Source organism: Zingiber officinale, chromosome 4A, assembly GCF_018446385.1.
Source record: "Zingiber officinale cultivar Zhangliang chromosome 4A, Zo_v1.1, whole genome shotgun sequence".
Classification (NCBI taxonomy): Eukaryota; Viridiplantae; Streptophyta; class Magnoliopsida; order Zingiberales; family Zingiberaceae; genus Zingiber; species Zingiber officinale.
In genome coordinates this window covers 155,861,457-155,885,329 of record NC_055992.1, presented here as the reverse complement: position 1 = coordinate 155,885,329, position 23,873 = coordinate 155,861,457, and the positions used below count along the sequence as shown (strand labels likewise).

The 23,873-nt window shown below is 36.6% G+C and overlaps 2 protein-coding genes and 1 pseudogene across 4 annotated transcripts; 2 read left to right on the top strand and 1 right to left on the bottom strand.

The window, feature by feature from the left end:
* Positions 1 to 2,014: 2,014 nt before the first annotated feature.
* LOC121972958 lies at positions 2,015 to 3,975 on the top strand (annotated as a pseudogene).
* Positions 3,976 to 4,145: 170 nt separating this feature from the next.
* On the top strand, positions 4,146 to 7,648 carry LOC121972957. Its single transcript, XM_042524566.1, has 4 exons — positions 4,146 to 4,311; positions 5,252 to 5,328; positions 5,686 to 5,770; positions 7,385 to 7,648. Exons 1-4 carry the CDS (start codon positions 4,309 to 4,311, stop codon positions 7,646 to 7,648), a joined length of 429 nt encoding a protein of 142 aa, XP_042380500.1. The 5' UTR covers positions 4,146 to 4,308.
* A 4,607-nt stretch (positions 7,649 to 12,255) lies between these two features.
* On the bottom strand, positions 12,256 to 23,673 carry LOC121971800 (zinc finger CCCH domain-containing protein 27-like). 3 transcript variants are annotated; one of them, XM_042523239.1, is made up of 6 exons: positions 23,544 to 23,673; positions 21,233 to 22,152; positions 19,938 to 21,029; positions 19,114 to 19,443; positions 18,091 to 18,623; positions 12,256 to 12,702 (listed from the first exon to the last, which is right to left on the bottom strand). In XM_042523239.1, the coding sequence occupies exons 2-5, from the start codon at positions 21,971 to 21,973 to the stop codon at positions 18,156 to 18,158; spliced, it is 2,631 nt and encodes an 876-aa protein (XP_042379173.1). In that variant the 5' UTR covers positions 21,974 to 22,152; positions 23,544 to 23,673; the 3' UTR covers positions 12,256 to 12,702; positions 18,091 to 18,155. The 3 variants fall into 3 exon arrangements, with proteins under 3 accessions (XP_042379173.1, XP_042379172.1, XP_042379174.1); XM_042523238.1 differs by having other exon boundaries at positions 21,233 to 22,137; XM_042523240.1 differs by lacking the exon at positions 12,256 to 12,702 and having other exon boundaries at positions 18,487 to 18,623; positions 19,209 to 19,443; positions 21,233 to 22,137.
* Positions 23,674 to 23,873: the final 200 nt, after the last annotated feature.

The following is a 23,873-nucleotide window of genomic DNA, read 5'->3' as shown; positions in this document are numbered from 1 at the left end:
AGTTGACTCGTATGTTGTGATCTGCGACGCGGCTGTTGGAAACTGGAAGCTAAACATAGGAAGGTTGATTTTTAACAGGTAACAAATTTTCTTGTGGAGTGAGATGTTCCGGCTTGGCCGAAGAAATGAGTATAAGTCGAGCATTATTTGGCTTACTCATGGAACTTCAGGAAGAAGGAAAAAAAAAAAACAGATCCTTTAGCGTTTGGCATGGGAGGAATTGGAAAGATTTGTAAGTAAAATATATCTTTACTCATGATTTGAGTGTTACAAGATTTGAAGTTGAGCCTTAGCACATGCCACAAACTTTTTAATGGTCCCGAATGCAAAATAGTCCTCATCACCAATATTTCAATTTTTTTTTTCTATTTACCAAAACATCTTGCTAATTAGAAGAGGCGTCAAAATACCTTTCTATGGTAGAACCTTACAATTATAAAGGTGATACCTACATTGAGCTTGCTCTATCTCTTATCCTAGCAAATTAAGTTATTTATAAATTACAAATTATCTCATACTCTAGAATCCATAGTTTCTATATTGTAGAACCAACTGTTTTTTTTATTGTACAACCCGTTTGGTGGACTATCCAGAATATAATCCAAGATTATGGAGTTGCTCATGATCTCTCAATTCAAATATCTTCAACTCTTCAATGTGCTTCTTGGCATTTTGTCTCTCTCGCTAAGATTTTAGTCTCTTGGATTGACTAAGCCCTCTAAGTTTGCCCTATGGCCTATGCCATCATTCACTTTGCCTCTGGGTTCACTTTGTTTTGTGCTGCCAAACCATTGAACCAACAACCAACCTATTGATGTCAGTCTTGCAAAGTCCGTAGTCAGACTTGACCTTGACCTCTTGGACTTCCAATCAACCCTATTGATGTGTAGCTCTTTATTAATCTAAGCTCTTGTCAATTTGGCAAGATCCTGCTCAATTCGTTCAACGTGCACAATCAACACATATTAGGAAACTCCTAAACCCTTTTCCCACTATGTCAAAAACAACCTAGTAAACTCAACTACTTGAGGGAATGAGACTCAACTTATACTTCTTGAGCTATCAAGAATTTGGTGTATATCCTAATTTTCACTAATCCACCCCTTTAAATGAGGTAAGCCTCAATGATAACCAGATATTTGGTACTAAATGAAACCAACAAAACACCACTATAATGGAGCAAACACTTGAGCTAGGCATGCCTCTAAATCAAGAAAACTAATGGAAAAGATATTTTCTACCCAATCACAATATCTAAATCTTGCTCACTTCCCATATTTTACTTTAGTTGTTTTTAAGCGAGTTTCTATTGTTGCTAAAGAATTTCTAGAAACCCATTACTATCTAATACAAATTGATTGCTTCTACATTTCATCTTGAAGCAAACAACCTCTCAAGTAAATAAACAATGATATAGTCAATAAAATTCTTTCCCTCACCCTATAAAAAAAGAATCTAACCCTAGGTGAGAAAAATCTTACCTAAGGGAGCCTCAAAGCTGACAAAAATTTTTGTTTTTGCTTCCAAGGTTTCTTAGTGCTTTAAGAGGAAGAATATAAGTAATTATGTATTTTTGTGTGAGCATTCTATGCTAAAGAAACCACCTACGAAACCTTTAAAGCGTGCCTTAACTACCTATCTAGGAGCTTATGTAGTTATGTCAATCAATATACAAAATATGACAGTTGGATAACTCTACATTCAATTATGGGTTAATTTGTGTGACACTTATATGTTTGTCTGCACATTGACCCTTAAGAATTATGATAAAGATTCCTACATGGCAAGCACTGCCAAAAGGCTAAGGGGGCGTTTGGTTTAAGGGAATAGAAGTAAGGAATGGGAATAGCAATCAATGTTAATGTTTGGATTACAACAATGGGAATAAAAATAAGGGAATGATTCCTTATTAGTAGGTAATGGCTTATTCCGGTGTCCCACCCCTTCAATCACTCATTCCTGTATTTACAGCAATCACCATTCTTCATTAATCCCCAAAATACCCTTAACCTAATTTCCCATCGCATTTCTCTCCTCTCCTCTTTGCTTCGAACGACACCAACGCCGCCTCCTCTGGATGCTCAACGAGCTCGCCTCCCCCTACGGCGACTGCGAGCAGCACCTCGCCTATGCCTTCCTGCAGGCCCTCTTCTGCCGAGCCACAGCCTCCGGCGACCACTGCTACAACACCTCCCTCATCGTCGCCGAACGCACCGTCTCCTTCGCCTCCACCCGCCGCCTCGCCCTCAAGTTCCAGGAGGCTGCCCCGTGGTCCACTTTCGGCCACGTCGCCGCCAACGGCGCCCTCCTCCAGGCCCTCGACGGCGAGCCTGCTCTCCACATCGTCAACGTCAGCAACACCTTCTGCACCCAGTGGCCCACGCTCCTCGAGGCCCTCGCCTCGCGCGCCGACGCAGACGCCCCGCGCGCCCGGCTCACCGTCGTCTCCTCCACTGCCGCTGGCGTCGTGGCCGAGATCGGAGCGCTCATCGAGAAGTTAGCGCGGCTTATGGGCGTGCCGCTCGAGTTCCGGGCTATCGCCGCCCCCGCGTTGTCGCGCCTCGCTGACGCGCTGTGCCCCGAGAAGCTCGAGCTCCGCGAAGGGGAGGCCGTCGCGGTGAACTGCGTCGGCGCTCTTCAGAGAGCCGGGTGCGGGGATTCAGGGGACTCGTTCCTACGGGCTGCGGCGGCTTGCTCTGGAGAGGGAGTGCTTCTGGAGCCTTGTCGGACTGCTGGCGTGCGAGGGCGGCGCAGACGCAGTGGTGGACGGTGAGCGAAGGGAGAGAGGGAGGCAGTGGTGCCGACGGTTGGAGCGGTGCGGCTTCGAGACGTTTGGCGTCAGCGACGACGCCATCGATGACTTGAAGGCGTTGCTAAAGCGGTACCGGAGGGATGGTCGCTGCTGCCGGCGAAGGGGGAGACGTCGGGCATTTACCTAACGTGGAAGGATAAAATTGGAAATTTATTTGATTCTCATTACTAATGTTGATTCGAAACAAACATCATCAATTATAATCATATTCATTCCAGATTTTGAACCAAACGCTGATAATGCAATCCTAATTCCCATTCCCATTGACTCCATAATCAAACCCATTACCATTCCGATTGATAAATTTAAACCAAACGCCCCCTAAATTCTATCAAAACAATTATTTTTGGCTTCACATGCATGAAATTAATTATCCGAATATGAAATTTTATCGAATTTTTTCTCTTTGCCTGACTCCAAGAAATTCAGAAGCCATACCCAACCACAAAAGGATATTTTCCAACCACCCCAAGTAATAATACTAAAATGTCATTGTTTTTCTTTTATCCTCTTCAGGGACTGTGCATACAATGAAACTATAATTTTTTTTCCTTCTATATGAATACAAGGAATTATGCATGTCCAAGAAATTGTCAGTCTATCAAACTATAATGAAATTGTAATTTTTATTTTTCTTCTAGATTAATACAAATAATGTAATCTATTACTAGAACTCAAATGGAGGAAGTTATTAGCTAGGTGGGATTTGACAATGAAACTTGAAGGGAAGGGTTGTGACACATGGAGATTGGCTTTAGCCAAGAAGGGGAACTGTGTTGTTTCAAGGAGATGGATAACAACGACAAAGGGAAGGTGCGGACATAAGGAGATGGACTCTGGCTAGAAATAAAGGGTGTTGATTCAAGGGAAAAGGTGTTAGCGCCATTGTGGGGGTGTTGGCTTTAGCATCAACTACACAAAAGAGATGAACATGAGAGAAAATCGGGAATGATGTCTAATTGGGTCTGGTAATCTTGTTTGAATCCTGTTCTAAGGTGGATCCCCTCTTCAGCAATTTAAAGTTGCTTTTTTGCTTGGCTCATAGGGTCCCTAACACAATATCTCAATGGAAACTTATTCAAGAAAAATTAATGATAATTTTTTTATTTAATGATTGAAATAATAGATAAATTTTCACTTGTAACCTTACTAGACTACTAGACTATGACTGTTACAGGTGACAAGTGAAAAGGATATGTCATGGATTCTGTGGTTGGTGCATTATTTGCGCAGAATGTGTTTGATACTAGCTCAAGGTCTGATGAAAGAATTCAAACTTCTGAACTTTAATTATAGTCCATTCTTATATTATTTTATATAGATGTATTACATTATTGGTTGTTTTGTCATACAGCTTTGCTTTTATATCACATGCTGCCAAATCTCCTTTGAAAGAAATTGATTCAGAAAGAATCCAGCATAATAGAAAGATGATTTCACATGGTGTAGAGCCAAAATGAGAATAAATGATGGAATGAGTGGAGATACAATGGAAAATGGTAAGAAAAGAAATTCCTTAATATTGCTTGTGACAAATTAAGGGAGGAAGCATATTTAAATAACTATAAACTGAAGAGAACCCCTAAGAATAGGGGACTAAGAAGCAGTGAGATGTACATATATAAACAAAATTTCAGAAGTCATTAAAGAACGAGGACAAAATAACATTTTGGCTAGAAGAATAAAGGTATTACTAAACATAGTTTGGCTCATCAGTTTTCATGGGATATAATAACGTGATCATGCTACATTTAGTCAATGAAATCAGCGTAGACTTTATTTTTCAGCCCGTATAGGAGATCACTAATGCATATTTGATTTTCCAAAGTGCTTATAAGGATCTATGAGAGATTTTTGAATTGGAAATAAAACTCAACATTCTGGACTTATTCTAGATCATATTATAGTATTCTTCTTTGAAGTAGCTTGTTTTAAATGCACTTTATCTAAACATTATATTCCTTTGTATTTGATTGGTTTTAGCATTTGTCTGACATATTCACATAATATTGACAGTCTAAAAGCATATATTGTATCGCTGTTATTTCCAAACTAACCTCAATTTATTTGAAAAATGTTATTTCTTTATTGGTGTAGCATAGTCTGTTCATGTTCCCACATAATAGACACTATACTCCATAATATTGGTGATGTTGTTGTAGGATTCTTTGAAACATCTTTTCTTTCTCTGCTTACATTTAGCTGAACGTGTACAGTTAAGTTAAACAAGATTAAAAAAACACAATGACTATGAAATGTTCATTAGGAGCTATGAAGGATTGTTCTAGTTATATATTGTCTTGGTTCTTGGACACATTGTTTGCATCATTTCATTGAATTATCAGCTTATGATGAAAACACAGTGACTGAGATCGATTGTCTAGCTAATTTTCTAGTTTACAGTATTATTTGAAATTCTGAATACATCTTACTATGCAGAACTTTTCAACTCTATCGTCAGACCATGGACGTCTTGACCTTGAGTGGCTAAGTTATGTTGCCCCAGACAAAGCAAAGTATGCTAGCATGTCTCATCTTTCTTCATGTCGATTTTGTTTCATAAATCTCAACATTAGGATCGAAGGAAGGACTATCATAGCTAAAAGAGTTGAAGCACCAAGATTAAGGAGTCTTTAGTTTTTGCAGCTTTTGACCAGGCATGGAAGTAGTTTGTTGAAAAGTTTGATACAAATGGCGAAATGTCCTTTAGAGAATTTTTGAGATTAAGACTCTGGTTATCTTGTTTAATTTGCACTATCAAACCTCAAAAATATAATTATGGTAGCTTATGTTGGGTGAAGACTGACAATCCAATGCTAAATGCTAATATTTTTTGGCGAGCATTTTTAACTTGCCTCTAATATCATTTTCAGGGAACTCCTCCTAAGCATTCGAGAATTAGGACAAAAGAGCGTTGAATGTGTTGGGCTTTTATCTCTTAATCAGTTGGCATTTCCAGTGAGATTTTAGTTTATGAATTTCCTTATTAATTTTACTTTATGAATTTATTTTGATTCCTAGCTTTTGATTAGGTGGACTTCTTGATGTAGCTTGGATTGGTTCCAATTTGTGTATGAGGGCATTCAATTGCATAATTTATAGTAGTAAGCACATCTCAAATTAATAATGTTTCTTTTTCAAACAATTACAATGTGTCTTTGTCATTTTACCTGTTGAAGTTCTTCGAAGTCAAAGAGCATCCAACAATATCTTTAGACTTGTCTATGTTTGCAAGTCGTAACAGTCTATTTCAATTCATAGAACTTTGTTATTGGACTAGGAAATGGCTACAGTAGCAAAGTTCTTTGAATTAAAGTAGATTGCCATGACTTACAATGTTTGTTGATCAAATTTATTGATATGAGTCCTAAGATACTTTTGGATGCTCTTTGATTTCGGAAAACTTCAACAGGTAAAATGACAAAGATACAAGGCAAAATCAATTTTGTGATAATTGTTTGAAGAAGAAACATCTCAAGTTTGAGATGTGTTTATAGTTGTAAATTATAATACAGGTATTTAATAAAAAGGAAAGTCAAATTGTTGTGTATGCCCTATGAAAGAAGAATGCAAGTATTTTGAAAGTGCTAGGTATGTTTACTGAGCCTTCTGAACTTAGAAATAATATTATGAATAGTTTTAAGGATGTAGTCATGCCATCGAGCTGTAACACTTGTTGAGTTTTCTAATCAATTGTTCATCACATATTGAAAGTTTAGATTTTTCATAAAGAAGTCTAAATATTTTACAAAATATAATTGCATCTCTTGAGGCATAGTTAATTATTGTTTCTCACATTACTTGCAAAGAATTTGTGAAAACATACGGCATAACTAGGGAGCATAGTTGTTACTTCTATCATCACGAAATGTGAATATGAACATCACTAAACAAATAAGTCAATTAGCTTTGAGTAATAAGTCACTATGCTTTTCTCATTTTTCTCACCCCTCATGTGTGTCCCTTTTGTAACTAGACAAGTAGAAGCCTCTTTCATGCTTTTACTTGGATAAACAATTGAGGGGGAAAGGATTAAGGCCATTACAAATTGATATTGATGACAATTTCTTGAAGGTCTATATGAGTTTCTCTACTGCTTTCTGATATAAGTTTAATATACTCATTTCAAGCATGGAAAGAATTCAAGGCAATTTATCCAAAACCATTAGTTTTAGATAAAAGTTGGTTTACTTTTATTTACTTGTGATGGTTTTTGCACCGTTTGGTGGATGGGCAGGTGGGTTTGAAATCATTGAAACTCCCCTAAATATGTTAACTTTATTTTATCTTTCTTACAAATCATTATAGTTAAATTAGTCTCTAATTCATTGATGTGTAGGCTTAACAGTGTTATGCACCCTCTCTTAGAAACAGTGTGCTGATTGATTTTATGATCAAAAAATTTATTTCTTAGATGATGGCTATCTAATCATGTTACTTTAAAATTTATAAAAAAAAATGCAGTGAGATCCAAGAGAACTAGGTGTCACATGTCCCTATCTTTTTAATGTGAGAACATGAATTTTAATCCATGTTGATTAATGATTTATGCTGCAACTTGTGAAATGACAGAAACAACTGAACCAACAGAAAGATGCTGCAAAATTAAAGGAAACTGCAAACCATGCGGCTCTAATCATCAAGAGCAGGGTCTATTTGTCAAAGGCACTTTTTATGTATTACTTACAATTTTCTTACTTTCAATATGTCGTTATTGAAGAATTGTTGGCATTATTATCTGCCATCAATATAAAACTGAGTGATCAGTGTTCAGTCCTATTATCTTGGGTTTATATACAATCTAAATCATATGTAGATCTAGCATTGACACGATAGAGTGAATTCTTTCTTACTAATTGTGAATGATCATCATTGGGGTGATCAGTTTATAAATAATTCAAGTGAGACTACGTTCATTTCAAGGTGAGTCAGATCAAGGTGAGTTGGGTTGGTGAACGAGTGAAGAATGATACATATTCAAGAGCTTAGTGCTTTAAATGAATTATCAGAGTACTCTTAAATGAGTTATGAGAGTTGAGCTACATTCATGTAGATTTGACGTAGGTTATGATTTGATCATTCATCTTATCAATCTTATCACTCTTTACAAGATTTTGTGAAGTCATTAAAGAATTTCCTTGGTGAGGAAATGATGCTCTAAGTGATGTTCAATTACGATAGTAGTGATTTTTTATGTATTTGATGAAGGATTTAATTTAAATTTAGCATGTATTTTCTATGTATGTATCAAGTGCGAAGATATTAGTAATGATGTGGGACAGGCAGGGGTGTTAGGGTGACTAATTATACCTTTTGCAACAAGTGTAACGAGATTAGTATTTTTTGAAAAAAAAAATAGGTATCCAACTCTAGCGATTTAATTAATTTTTACAGGGATAGATAACCCATGTAATACAAGTTCAATTTCTTTGTTAGGCATTATCAAATGTCTGAAGTGCTCGATTGCATCATGTCTAGTGCTATGGTAAGAGGTGGGATAGATAACCCATGTAATACAAGTTCAATTTCTTTGTTAGGCATTATCAAATGTCTGAAGTGCTCGATTACCTATGATGTTGGATTGTTTGTTAGGATTTATTTGTATTTCTTAATTTACTTGGATGGTTGATGGAAAATTCATGTGAGGTCGGGTTCGTCACCACTAGGATTAAATGTGATTAGTATATTATTATTATTTTGGTAAATCAAATATTTAATTTTTTATAGTCTGATTAATTTTAGAAATGATCTATTCGATTTCATGGAAGTTTTTTTATTGAAATGAGACTAGTATATTGTAGCAAAAGATAATTACGTTCACTCTATACGTCTCTCATAGCTTGTACTAGGTTGTGTGAAGGGAGAAAAATCACGGGTTAATTTATAATCAATCGTTAAGTGGCTAAAAAGTGAGATATGAGACTAGCATGTTGTAGCAAAAAGTGATTATGCTTATCCCATGTGTCTCTCACAATCTGTCCCTACATTGTGTAAAGGAAGATAAAGTATGAGATCAGTTTATAGTTGATCTTTAAGTGGCTAGAGAGTGGGAGATGAGATTAGCATATTAAAGTAAAAAGTGATTATGCCCACTTCATGTGTCTCTCACATTTGTCCTTACATTGTGTGAAAGAAGATAAATTATGAAATTAATTTATAGCTAATCGTCAAATGGCTAAAGAGTGGGAGATGAGACCAGCATATTGTACATAGGACGTATGGAGCTTGATAACTCAATCCGATCAAGTTTGATGTGTTTATAAAATCATTGCTTTTAAAAAGGATGACATGAATTAAACTCAAAAGGGGCTAAATAAAACAAAAAAACAGCTCATAGGACCACATGGCTTATATAGTTATCTTAAAGAATTGTCGTAGGAGTAAATTTTCACCTTAGAAAATTTTCAGCGCGACAGTCAAGTCTCGCACTTAACTCAATCTACCAACGAATGCACCACAAAGACACAAAAATCCAAAGGTAAAGGCACTTCAAAGCCACAAGAAAGTCAACAGTAAGCAACAACCATAGGTACAGGAAAACTTCCAACTTTTATTATCCTCACTAATAAAGGAATACAAGTGGAACAATATAGAATCACTTACAAATCGCATTTGATCCGCTCATACAACTCCCTCATGATTTACTCACAATTCTTCACGCTCCGTCTTCACAACTTCCCCACGATTCCCAATGTGCACCCTTTGCACACTTTGCACTCCTTGCACTTTGCCAATGACCCAGTTGCCTATTTATCTTGTATAGGCGGCAGTTACAAAGGAGGTTACATGGTGGTTGCACCTATCACTTGTGTCACATATACAAAATCAACTTAACTTATAAAATCGTCTTGTCCACATGTCTTGGCCACATTGGCACCATGCCAAATGGTAGCTTGCACACCTTGTACTTTGCCCATCATTATGCTGCATTGGTCCCATGATAAGTGTCAGCATGCACCGCTTGTGCTTCACCCCATGACTTCACTGCATTGGTCTACGCCAAGTGTCAATCTGCACACCTTGTACTTGACTATGATATCTGGCTTCGTTGGCACCACAAACAAGTCCATCTATCCATCCAGTGGCTCTGTTTCTTTGGCACCACGGACAAGTCCATCTGTCTGCCTAGTCCATGGCTCCACTTCTTTGGCCTCGTGCCAAAGTCTGTATGCACACCAAGTGCTCGGCCCACGGCTCCATTTCTTTGGCACCACGGACAAATCCATTTGTTCGCTCCTTTGGCGCCACCGACAAGTCCATCTGTCCGCACCTCAGACAAGTTCATCTGTTCGTTCCCTTGCTGCTTGGCATGCCTAGCACACATGTCTTGCTCGCCCGATTGCCAAGTTTGTCATATGCATGACTTGGGCTTTGGTAGCACCTCGCGCACTACCGTATCCGCTACTTTGGTGTACCTCGCGCACAATCCATGCCCGGATCATTGCCAAGTCTTTCTCTAGTAAGACTTGGGCTTTGGACAACCCCACGTTACCGTTGCTTGACATGTTTTGCATGTCAGGTTCGATGGATTGCTAAGTTCGCCTCCTATAAATTTGGGCTTGGACAGTACCCTGTGCATCATCAATCTGTTGCTTGGCATGACTTGCGTCAATGTCATGCCTGTTGGTTTGCCAAGTCCACCTCCTGTAGACTTAGACTTGGATAGTGCCCCACGGACTGCCAGTCTACTGCTTGGCATGGCTTGTGCTCATGCTACGCTTGCTTGTTTGTCAAGTCTTCCTCCTGTGGACTTGGGCTTGGATAGCCCCACGCTACCGCTTCGCTTGACATGCCTTGCATGCATGCCACGCCTTAAACATTTGTCAAATATGCCTCTTGCAAGACTTGGGCTTGGACGGCCCTGGTGCACTGTCCAACGTTTCCGTTGCTTAGCATGTGCCCCGCGTACATACCCAATAGGTTGAATTAAAGAAGCAACGAGTTAATCCTTGTGTCTAGCCTAGCTGCCAAGTTAGGAGGCTAACAGGCCTCATCTCTTACATAATTATCAAAAAAGATAAAAAAACGAGCGCTTTTTTTATTTTTGCCATTTAATCATAGGTACATTTTCTATTATAATTAGTTAAGTTGCTCAATTTGATGCCTTGAAGAAAGATGGAAGCGCATATATTTTTTGAATGATGAAGTTATAAATTACTAGAAATATAGTTTATTTTCTAAACCCTTTGGTAGGTGATGCGTACATTCGTAGACTACGTACACAAAAAAAAGTTTCAAACACTTTCTTGCATCCATTTCATTGCACTTGAATGTGACGAGGGATTCAGATGTTTTGTCAATGAGAATAGAATTCCCAAGTAGTTTACCATGTGGTTTCACCTTGCTTGACTCCTTTCCACAGATGAGTTAGCCATGTAGTAAACTATCAAATACCTGCTGAGTTTCAACACTTCCTTTAAGTTAATCCTGTAACTTCTGATTGAAAATGATTTAAGATGCTCGAACAGACTAGATGAATCAACTGCAAGGCAAACTAACAGACATGTAACATCCAAAAAGAAACAATGTCTACTCTCACAATCGTTACCACACATCATAATAGAGTTGTGGGACTTTATTCATAGGCTAACACAATCAACGTAGAATTTATTCACCTACGAATGCAATTTGAGACAATAATTGGGTGAAAAAAAGACTTAGCAACAAATACCTATTCATCACCAGAATCAGGCAGTTTTCGTATGTCGGTGCGAGAATCAACATATACAGAATCAGCAGCAAGTGCAGAAGGGAAGCTTGGAAAATAAAAAAAGCTAGGAAGTCTCTGACCATACACAGAATCTATATACTTGAATACATTCCTTGATGCTCAGAGACGTACAACGTGAAGATGCTTCGATATGTGGCCACTCAAAAACAGAAATAAATCTTATTTCTTTTTCTTTTTTTTTTCTTTTCTTTTCCCAGCCAGATATCAATCTATCTCTTCGTCTAGTATTCTTTTTTTTTTTTTTCCATTTTTTATAATAATCTCTTACCTTTTCTCTCCCCTCCGGCACTGAATTCATTTTCCATAGTTCTCATTTCACTGTTTTTCACCATCTTCCACGAATTTTAAAATACCAAAACATATTTTTGATCAGTTTAATTTTGTCGAATATTTTATTATTAAGGTGTTGTTTTTAGAAGTAAATAAACTACAAAGATTAAAAGAGTAAAATGTATCAGAATTCATCTTAGCAAACTTGAACTTGTGTAAGGTATTCGTGTCAAAGCGTTAGCTTAATATAAAATTGAAACTCATCATTCTGGTTGGAAATTGACACTGTATTGACACGATACCATTCTATCCGAAGTTGAAACTGTGTTATAGAATAATCCTTGAATGCAACAACTAAAAATCATCACCATAAATTTGCAGCCTAGGGCTCACCATAAAGAAACACTGAGAAATGCAGCTTAGGGCACACAAATGGAATACATTCCATCAAGAAGACTAAGTTTTATTCAAAATCAAAAAACCGCACAAGAGGATATATAAGATCTCAGATAAAATCGTCCCTTAGATTTTACCTCCTTTACAAGTAAACAATGATCATCCCTTTAATTATAAGAATAGCCTGTAAGTCGGCTCAATGAGCATCCTAATTTGGCAGTCCACGACCAAATAACATGGATCATAGTAATATTTGTGCTAACAAGAAGATAGAAGGTACAAGCAATTAGAAAAAAATAAGAAATTACAAGTGGCTACCAGCTATTTTCTCCTTCGTTTCTTGAGACATTTCTGTGCAAAATTTGGATCCACAACTCACATGGTAAGACTGTTTGTTGGACATTTTTTTCCCCTCAGCATAATCCGTCCTAGCAGCCCTCTATACATCTAGGAAGCATGGCCATTTTGTATGTGAAATCATCCATGGACAATCCTGAAACAGCTGTACATAGTCATTACATGTTTTTTGGAGATCAGAGAAGGCAAGTGAAAAAACAGATACAAGGAGTCGAAATTAAACCCGTTTAGCTACCTTTATTCTGTCCAGTGTTTTACCCTTAATATTCATTTAGTCATACTATGAGCTAAATAAGAATGATGGAGGTGTGAGATATACCTTTGCTAATAGCTAAATTCACAAAACGAATACCTGCATTTCTTTTGGTTACCAAGTGCAGGTATGTTATGTTTCCATTAAGTAGGTTGTCACCATGGAAGGATAAATTTTTATACTGAACAAACAAGTTGCACACGAAGATAATCGTTAACCGGTATAGGTCATTCTTAGATAAACAGGCTTCCAGCATAACATCTTAAGTGACAAATTGAATGATATCGTAATATTCATGGAGTTTTTCATTTTATCCACTTCGACATGATTTGGAAATGAAAAACAGTAGTAACAGAGAAGAATAATAATCCAATAACGCTATGCCCACACCTATGGAGAAACTGAATTAAATACATATGGCTGAACTTACATATCAGAAACTTATATTTGGACCAATCTGTTTGTGTAATCAGCCCCAGGGGCAATGTGTTTAGATGAGTAAGTAGGTCAAGTTACTAAGTGCTACTGGATCAGATAATCTAGAGGCGACGTTGAAGTTCCAAAGGAGTAAACTCTAGGTAGTGGAAGTTTTAAGAGTCAAAGTTGACCTAAGATTGGGTAAGTGAAAGTTCTCATAGATCAAGGTCGGCCCAAATGGGTGAAGTTCCAAAGATGAAAAGTCTTTAAGCAAGGATGAAATCCTAGTAAATCGAGATCGACTTATATTAGATAGACCAGGAATGATCCACTAACAATTCATAGGCAGCGGAGTATAAACTAGGGGTTCCGAACCATGTAAAAGGCTGGTATTATTGTGCTTGTGTCGTGTGTTTGTTTATTTTCATTTTTGTTGTGCGACTAACTCTATATGAAGACAAGCATGATCAATTGATGCAACAAAAGAATATGCGCCTATTCGCCCTCTTTAGCCACGCAATCCGATCCAACATTATGTGGCTGCTAACCAAACAAGATAACAGATCAACCACTGACCAATAATCACAAACAATTGTTGTGATGTTTTACTGCATAACTTGATACACACACCAAAAAAAAATCTATTAGAATCAAATGATATCTAATGCTGCTAGATAGAAGAGGGCATGCACCATAAGGCAATTGTTTCCAGTAAGTGTTTACCCTCACTATATCTCTCTGCATTTTCCATTACAAGGCCAGAAGTAGAAGGATCCACATCTAATATTAGAAATATAATTCTTTCTAATCAAGGCACAAATGATAAAGTTATAGATGTGGGTCTCACTTCCTCTTCTCTTCTCATTATTCCTTTTTTGTACATTTTTTTATATACTTGCAATGCTAATTGCTGCAACTATCTTTTTACCAGAATTTCAAGGGATTTGAGAAAATGGAAAGGTCGATCTCACCTTCTTCCTCCTAAAAGGATATCCCGTCAAGAAAGTTATTATGGTTAAAAGAACTTTTGGGAAATCATTTTGCAACCATGTATAAGTATAAAAATTAGATTGCAGATATTCTAAATCATTGTATCATGATTATGTAAATTATAGAACATGATAGCATCCTAGTTTCATAAAAGGTTAATTAGTTTTTTACAAAACTGTTAAACTTTTATTGGGAAATTAGAGTTTACCAACTCGTACTTAGGGATTTTTTTCAACCACTTCTTCAATTTGCATATATAAACTCACCCCTTATGCAACAAATTCAAAAGATGCACCATATATATTTCATTTGTAATATCATTGAGAAGAAAGACATTCTTAAATTGAATGTGTCAAACAAGATATAGTTGACAGCTAAGAAAGAGTACAATTATAGGAATATTAGACAAAGGAGAAAAGGTGTCTACGAAACCCACCTTTTAGCCAACAATCTTAGTGGATGCATAATACCACTAAGTGATGTCTTCCCCTTTAAAATCCATTTGCAATATATTACGGATTTGCCAGTAAAAAGAGGTACAACTCCCATATATTAGAACATAACACCTATATCCCATGACCATAACTTCTCCACATAGGAAGTGAGAGCACTTATGAAACAATCTTAGAAATAGAAATTGAAACCAAAAGAATAAATAAAGGCAGAATAGTTAGATTGTAATGCCACATAAGATAGAAAAAGAAACATAAGATGAAAAATAACACAACTACTAATTGTTGGTGTAATGGACCTCCGGTCAAAGTTGATCAAATTCAAATTGGATTTTAATGTTTGGTCAATATATTTGATGGTTGGGCGAATGTCAAGATAGATCAAGTTGACTGAGTGAGATGTTCAAGTGTATCATGGTTGACTGGGCACTTGACAATTGAAAGTCCAATAGGGAGTTGGCAAGGAAGAAGTTTAAGTGGATCATAGTTGACTATACACTTGGTAGTCAGAATTCCAATAGGAATTAGTACGAGAGAAGTACAAGTGAGTGGTTGTTTATTGGATAATTCTAATAGGTTATAGAGGATCAGATATTAGGCATATGAGAGACAGTTCTGATAGGTTATGGAGAACTAGATGTCGGGCACGTTGTAGACGTCCTGACAAGTCATGGAGGATTGGATATCGGGCAAGTGATGGAAGTCCTAACAGGCAAAAAAGGCTGAATACTAGGCAAGTGAAGTCCAAGAAGGGACTTGGCATGGTGGAAGTACTAGCAAGCAAGAAAGGCTAGATACTAGGCAAGTGAAGTCCAAGAAGGACTTTGGCAAGTTTGGAAGTCCTAGAGAAGAGGATTCTAGGCGGTGGAAATCCTAATAAATCAAGGTTGACCTATACAAGGCATACAAGGAAGTATCAAAGACATGGGATCTTTTGGCATAGGGGAATTTGATGTGAATAGTGTTTTTTGTAGAGGTGTCAATTCGAGTAGGCTCGGATCGGATTGAAGCAAGGATTTTTTTCAAAAAAAAAAAAATCCCAACTCGAACCCAAACACAATCCGAAAATCCAAACCTGATAACCCGACCAACCCGAATAACCTGATTAAAAATGATTTTTTTTGCTATTTTTTTTTTAAATTCTTCACTTTTATGGCAATACTTTATCATTATCTTACTAACTTTGATATTAATATGCATAAAGCATCTTAATTTTCAAAATAAAATTTAATTTTACTAAAAAAACCCACTAAACCTTCAATTCAAGTCAACCCGAACCCACTGGGTGTGCATGTGTAAGAACAAGTAAATTCGTTTGTAATCTTTTTATTGTATAAGTTTATTTTTTGCTTGCATTTATTATGCTTCTTGTATTTGCGGTAAGAACAAGTTTTGTAAGTAGTTTCTTGCCTTCAAAAGATGTCCGACAAGGATAAAGTGAGTCTGCAATGAGATACAAAAGTTGTGGAGTAGCAGCCCTGGGAGCTAGGAACCATGTAAATAAGTGTTGTGTGCTTGTAATTTTTATTGTGTTTTCCATTTTTATTGTGTAAATAAAGTGAAGATGGTAAAAATTTTATAATTGGTATGTTGACTATAGGGGTCGCCTAATATAAAAGATAATAAATTAAAGATAAGAGAAAGATGATTAATAGTGATAACATAAAAATGGAAAATTGTTGATGACTTAAAAGTTGCACAATTGGAGATAACCTTGTTAAAATTATCTAATATTCTTCAGGAAGAGACTCACACATATCTACCTTAAACCCCACTGGGTGTGCATGTGGGATCACTCTTTTTTTCTTTAGCCTTTAGATGCAGACAGAGACTAGACATTAAGGTGCTTGTTGTGGTTCATCAATTTCTTAAAGTTTTCAAAAAATATTTGGACCCATGCCAAAATAAAATCAAATGAGTTTCTTGTGGCACTGCCATGTTCTAATGTTCGTTTAAAATTACTTCGATATAATGAAGTTGTGTTTTTGCTACAAAATCAGAAAATTCAATAAAAAGAGTTTTATTTTATCTTGTGTGAATTCTCTATAATGTTGTTATGCTTTATAGTGATGATGTAAGATGGATTTTAGGGCCTTCCATAACAAGGAATGAGCACTCTATGTTTTTGACAAAGCTACTCTTCACAAAGTTTATCTTTAGTCCAAAATCTCACTAAAACCTATAGAATGATCATCAGATCGAGCAGTTCATCTCATCAGTTGTTAGATAACCATCATGCCAGAAGCATATTGCAAGATGCAAAGTCAACAATCAAAGATGTCAGTTATGACCAAGGAACAATCCATTAGATGAAGCCCAATTAAGCACCTACCTCAGCACCTCCAAAAAATTGCTATAGTGGTATGGACAAGAGTGTTTCTGGCCAAAAAACTATTTCCCATCAAAATTTAAATCCAAGTGTTGGAAAAAAATATTCCAAGGAACAAACTCTTTCTGATGTCATTCCAAAGAACTAGTGGGGGAGGATATGAACCTTGTGATGGTAAAGGACGAAATGAACCGAAAAGATTGTTAAACATAGGCAAAAGGGCAAGTTGTTTCAAACTAGTGAAACTAATAAATGTGATTGAGCAGCATCTTGGATATCAATTTGATAACAAAGTGAATGTGAGATAAGCAAAAAGGCATTTTATTTATAGTTTACAATTTGAGAAACAATGCAGCGAAAAGAAGTATTTATTCTGCAGATGTCTAAGGTTACTTGATAAAGTTGCAAGAAGATATCCAAAATAGAAGGGTATGAGAAAGTCTTAAAACCTTATCAAGGTCAGCCAATACTAATATAGATCGCTCGAGTTGGATGAATATCAGCAAATGTTGATCTACTGCAGTTCAAAGTATAAATCATCTTTAAAAAAATTAAAGGTTCAACGAATTTTTAAAAAATGAATTAGATTTTACTAAAATAGAAATGGTTGAAAATTAGCAAAATTAAGTACAAAGTGGTAGTAGTTGAAATTTGGCCAAATTTGGTTGGTTTTGGAGAATTCAAGGAATCTAACCAACTTTTGGTCAATCTCTACTTGAATTCCAGTAAAGCACATGAAATTATTTTTCACTCCCTTGATTTACCACTTATAATACTAAAGCCTCACCTAAACTCAGTTTTATCACAATATCAGTAACCTTGTCGCTCGTGATCCACTGCATGCTAGAGAAAGCCCCATAACTCTCTCTGGATCAACAATATTCAAATGTAATTTAGGTCCATAACCAGAATACTAAATATTGACAGTTTATTCAAACAAAAAGTTTTTTTTGTCAAAAATAAAAATTAATAACAAAAAGTTTTTCGTTCCAAAAGGAAAACAATTAGTAGTTTGTATATAGTGACTCTTCAAAAAGAAAACAACTACAGATAGAAATTACTACAAAGAAGCAATTAGTATACCTTACTGTGCAAATCCAATATCCATTTTGTCTTTTACTTGGACACCGGGCACAGCTTGCCGCTTCTCACATACCGTACTTAGAATGGGATGCCATTAAAGGAGCCACTGACCCATCATTGCAATGGGAATGTCCATCATCCACAGACAAAGAAGATTTCTCATCTGCATAAACCATTAACTCAGATTGGGCAGTATCTGCTGAATTTCTTTGGGTTCCTGGAGAATTCACTGATGTCCCTGGTTCAACTTCAACACCCACATTTGAAGATCCAGGCAGTTCTAATACTTCTTGGGTGTTGCAATTTATTCCATGACTGGGATCATTCAGCCACATAAATTGTAAACTGTTGTCTTGCCAAATTTTACCCATTGTGTAAGCTCTCTCAGCAGAATCACAGGAGGAAAAAGTTACACGAGCACAAAAATTTTCAGGCATCTTCATGCCCACATTTTCTCTTCCTTCCTCAGGTTCTTCTAATGCTACAGATGAGAGATCACCAAATAATGCAAAATGATCCCGCAGACCATCAACCTACAAGAGGAGAAAAAAGGAAACCAATAACATCATATTGGTGACAGTAAAAACAATAAGAAAGTATTTTCCAAGCACTGCTTGGAAAATTCTCCCCAAGTGTTTCAGCAATATGGAGTAGGTTTATATTAACTATAAAAAAGGTTAAATGTTTTCTACATCAGAGGTAAGTATTTTCATGTTTAAGACAAGGTTAAGTGTTTTGTACATAATAGGATTTATTCAGTTTGAACCTTAGCTTTGGTTCTTGGTTGAAGATATGAAAGTGCCCTAGTAGTTAAACAAACAGGCTCTGATTAATCCCGAAGCCATATTTGAGGTAAAGCATTATCATTCCCACAAAAATGAGAATATCAATCTGTAGATGACCCAAATATGACATTCAATAAATGGCTAAATTGTAATGCAAGTAATATGCCGAGATACTATCCAAATTTAACAAGTTTTATTAGCTTGGTGCGTATTCATGTATCTGAGAAGAGATCGATACATTTGTGAGACCATCTGGAAGAGGAGGAAGAACTCTGAAGGATGTCGATTGATTATCTAAACTACAAGTACTCAACTTCGACAAATGTTGATGACCTGTTTGTTCTTTACTAGAATTGCCCATGATTGTAGTATTTGATTTTGCAGTACATGAAGCAGTAGCATCCACTAATTTTCTGACTTCTTGAGTATTATTAATATCTTCCTGTGCACCTTCAGGAATATTAAGTGCTCTGGATGGTTCAGTTTTTGCACCTTCATTGCTCAAATCCTTTTTAAGTCTTTTAGATGTTGGCTCCAAGGTTTCTTCATCCATTTTGACTAAAACAGCCTGCACATGAAAACAGAGGTTTACAATTCCTACATGAAAAATTAATAACAATGATGACTGGAAACTGGAGCAAGATATCACATCAACAATGTGCAAAGATGTACAGTACCTTAATTATTTAAGGGGGTGTTTGGTTAAATGATGGGAATGACTATGGGTATGGGTTTGATAGTAGGGTGGAATGGGAATAGGAAGGAAACCCATCAAGTTATATGGGTTTGGTTGATTCCCATAAATCCAGTAATCATTCCCAAAATGTCATTCCCAAACCCACAATCCAAACACTATCTTTTACTATCATTCCATTCCCTCATTCCCAAACCAGAAGATCATAAAACAATTCTCTCATATAACAGAAGTTATTCAACTGAAAGTCAAATTATTCCTGGTCCTTTGCTAAGAGAACATTGTAATTTCAAACAATCGTCAATTAAAGATACGTAAACGATAATAAAGCTTACTTTGACAACAATAATAAAAATAATAAAACTTACTTGTTTCTCAAATTTTTCTAATTGGAGACGAAACTCATCCCGTTTTAAGGCTAAATTCTCCTGCTTTTTGCGGAGTTCCTCTTTCAGAGCCTCTAGACTGTCCAGTTTTTTCTTTCCCATATAAGTAATCACTGAAGTGTTTGCAGAACTTTTTGGAACAGGGATTGACACTACAACCTCAGAAGTAGCCAATTTACTTCCATGTGGAAGTGTAGAAGACAGATCCTCTTTTTCTTTCTCAGTAGCTAATGAACGATATGGAAAATAGCCTACCCCTATGGAAGAAGATGGAGGTACTTTAGGGGGAAAACTTTTCTGCCCTTTCAAAGCTCTATCACGGTTGGCCCACCATAGTTTTATAAACCGATTACCCATCACAGCATCAGGTGCTTTAAGAGCAGCTTCAGCCTCCTCCCTTTTTAAAAACTGAACAAAAGCTTTTTCACTATTTTGTGGAATGTAGATATCAACAACTACACCAAACTTTTGAAAGTGGGAAAGAAGGGCATCCCTTGTGTTGTCCTTTTGAGGAATACTATGCACATAGAGTGTACGTGAAGCTTTTTGAGGCATTGGCTTTTTACTCATCTCAGCATTAAATTGCTTTTCTGGAACAGAAGCAGAAGCTTTAACAGCAGAGTTCTCGTTAACTACCTTTATTTCATCCGAAAGGAGATTTGTAGTGCCTGCATTGTTAATAGTTTTGCTACCTAATTCTGACCTGCTACTATGGTCAATCTGATCCTGGACAGATGAATGAGTAGAAGAATCTACATTCCATAAAGGTGCGTCATTGTTTTCCAAAGACAGCATTACCGTAGTCTCCGATGTTCCTTGGCATCCATTGTTCCACAATGGCTGATCAGGATCATATACATCAGCTTCAACAAAACCAGAAGAGGATGAAACCACATTCAGCTTTAATGAATCCTCGGGCAAAAGCAGTTTCCCATCTTTTGCAGGGACTAATTTGCTGCTGCTGGCCGATGGGACTGGAGGTACACTGGCAGAAGGCAATGATCTCTGCCCAGCTTGAATTCCTAGAGCATGTAAATTTCGATCTGATAGTGAAAGATTGAACTGAGAAAGACTCTGCAAATTAAATAATAAAATGAGATACAAATCAAAGGAAACCAAATTGTTGAACAAAATAACCATTCCAACAATTCTTGCAACTAAAACAATCAGCTAATTTCTGAGAGATTATATTTTGAATATCAGGTAACAACCACTTTTAAATATTCAATTGTCAAGTCCTAAAAAAATTATCAGATGCAACTTAAAAGGAAATGTACCTGCACATCTTCAATAACAATCCGATTAACACCGTGTTCCATTGGGCAGATATCGCCTCTCAGACAATATCCCTGCTCGTCAAAGTCTCTGCAACGTTGATGAGGCATCCCCATATTGAGCCATGGAGTGATTGCAGGCTGAAGGGCCCCTTGCAAACCAAGTGGTTGGAGTGGATCCAAAATTCTATTGTTTATTCCATTAACAAAGCCAAATGCACCCCATGATGAATTTTGTGCACTTACCACACTGGGGATGCCTGTCCCAAACAAACTAGCATGTGTATGCAGACCTTGTGAAACAACCTGTGATGGAAAATCCAGAGCGTCCAGGGGATTAAATCTAGAATCTTGTTGGCTCAAGGAAAAAATGTTTCTTCCTCTTCCTACTAGGGGCCGTCCAGTGGGTGCAGATTTATCAAAATTGGGAAAAGTGTCAATCTGAGGTGTTTGATTTATTCTACCCCTTGAGCCAAATTGAGGAGTCAATGGTGGTAAGCTAAGACGTCTCTTATCAAAGTTTGAAAAATTCTCTAAATTGCCATTGTTAGCACTGTCATGAAAATTTTTCCGACTATCAAAAAGTTTGCTTCTTCTCCTATTCATCCGTTGCATAGGTAAGTCTTGAACATCATCATCAAAAGAAATAGATTGTACCTCCTTCCTACGATGTTTATGGTTGCGGTCATCATCTTCATCACTTGCTTCTAGGTCTTCAGTATCATTCACTGATTCAGAGGACATAGAGTAATTCCTTTCACTAGGTAACTTATTTCTCAGTTGTACTGTATTGACATAAGGAGGAAAAGATAGATCAAACTTCTCGACAATATCAATATTCTGGTCAACTTTGATTATCGATGCTTCTTCAAGAGCCCGTAAGATTCTTGTGGAATAATTTTTTGCACCTATAGTTGAATAAACTGAAAGGTAAGCACAATATTAATTGTTATATAGATCGTTATAAATCAAAATATTTGAGATGAAACTGAGAATAAATAGATGAGTAGTTAAATGAGAATGCTGCTTCCATCTGAAGTTTAGTTGGATTTTTAAAGGTGTATCACCTTATGGAAATGATAATTGAAATCCAAGTCAATGTATACACACACAGATCTCTGGTGAAATCCACTTACCTTGGATGGTAGACCGTGAAAGGGGAATTAAATACATACAAGATGAGATTGCAGATGCCTAAGGAACAAACTTCAAACAATCCTTTTGATCTAAAATAGTTAATATTCTTTCAGTCTTTCATACAACCAAGATCCATCAATCTTAGTGAACCCCTCAAATATCACCCATTACTAAGAAACGTTAATGTTTACATGTTTGTTGATAACTTTACTTAAGCCTTTAATTTACCTACATTATCATGTTTTGAATGGATAAATCAAAATGGTATAGAGGCAAAATTAAAATTATTAACAAGATGATATATTGTTGAGAATGTGAACAGAAAATTAGAAAAGAAACAATGCTTGATATAAAATCATGATATAGGGGTCCTTCTAGTTAATAAAATACTGTGTATCTTTCATCTTCTGCCAACCACAAATAGTTGGAACAAACATGAAGATGATATATCTTTCATCTTCTTTCCAATATGTTTTCATTAATTTTCTTAACAAAAACAAATAGGGGGCAGTAATATTTGTCACATACAAAAACACAAGGAATTCAAACCTAGAACATGCTTTTCAAAGATGTTGATAGAATTTCATGCATCAAGAATTTCAGAGCACCATGCATCAGCTCTGTGCCTAAGACATTGCATCCTCATTTTAGCCTTCAGATGGCTGTGCTATGGGCAAGATCAAACTCACTTATTCTCCTATCTCTTCCAATTTATTTAAGTATAGTTTGCCAACTGGGAGTCAGCAACAAAGATAATATAATGAGTTTAAAAAAAGATGCATAAATCAATGATTGCAAGCATCCAAGGGCACTGAACTTGTTCACCTGAAGAGCATAACTGAATATCCAGTCTTATGTTGCAAAGAGTGAAATAGAAAAAAAAAATAATAACAAATAATTCTTCTGAGCGCAAAGGGTATCATAAAGCGAACCATCAGATTTATAGATACCCATCCCACTTTTGAATTCACCATACCCCTTCCTCTACTAATCAAAATATATTTCAAGAAACCTCTTTATCGTCCATGGTTAAACCCTAACCGATCACTGAACTATTACCGAAGGAAAAAAAGATACAGAAAAAACACGATAATTGAACCTTAACGAAGTAAAATTACACCTTGTGGCCACAAAGAAATCAATTTATAGACAAAGACGAGAAGAGTAAGATCCGTACCTGAAGACGACGAAAGGAGTGGATGAAACGATCTCCCTGACCTACGCGAGTGCCATTTCTTGGACTTTTACAACCCAATTCTCCTCCTACCACGGGAGATACCGCTCGCCGTCGACATTTGGAGTTGCATCACGTTGGGGTTGAATCGCGAAAGCCCGATGTGGTTTTATGGGCTGGGCTGGGCTGAGCTGGGCCAATCAGTGGTCAGTTTTATTTCACTAGCGCGTCGCGATGTAATTAACCCGGCTCGAATGAACCGATGCGTAGAATTTAAATACTAATAATTAAATTAATTAAATTATAAATATATTATTTCACGCTTAAATTAAA

Excerpts from the sequence above, each read along its gene's own strand:
- LOC121971800 (XM_042523239.1), bottom strand. The coding sequence starts at position 21,973 with ATGTCCTCTGAATCAGTGAATGATACTGAAGACCTAGAAGCAAGTGAT. Across the intron at positions 19,444-19,937 it reads TAGAAAAATTTGAGAAACAA|GCTGTTTTAGTCAAAATGGA; the intron begins GTAAGTTTTATT and ends TTTCATGTGCAG. Across the intron at positions 18,624-19,113 it reads TTCCAGATGGTCTCACAAAT|GTTGATGGTCTGCGGGATCA; the intron begins GTATCGATCTCT and ends CTCCTCTTGTAG.
- LOC121972957 (XM_042524566.1), top strand. Across the intron at positions 5,329-5,685 it reads GTTGCCCCAGACAAAGCAAA|GGAACTCCTCCTAAGCATTC; the intron begins GTATGCTAGCAT and ends TATCATTTTCAG. Across the intron at positions 5,771-7,384 it reads TTAATCAGTTGGCATTTCCA|AAACAACTGAACCAACAGAA; the intron begins GTGAGATTTTAG and ends GTGAAATGACAG.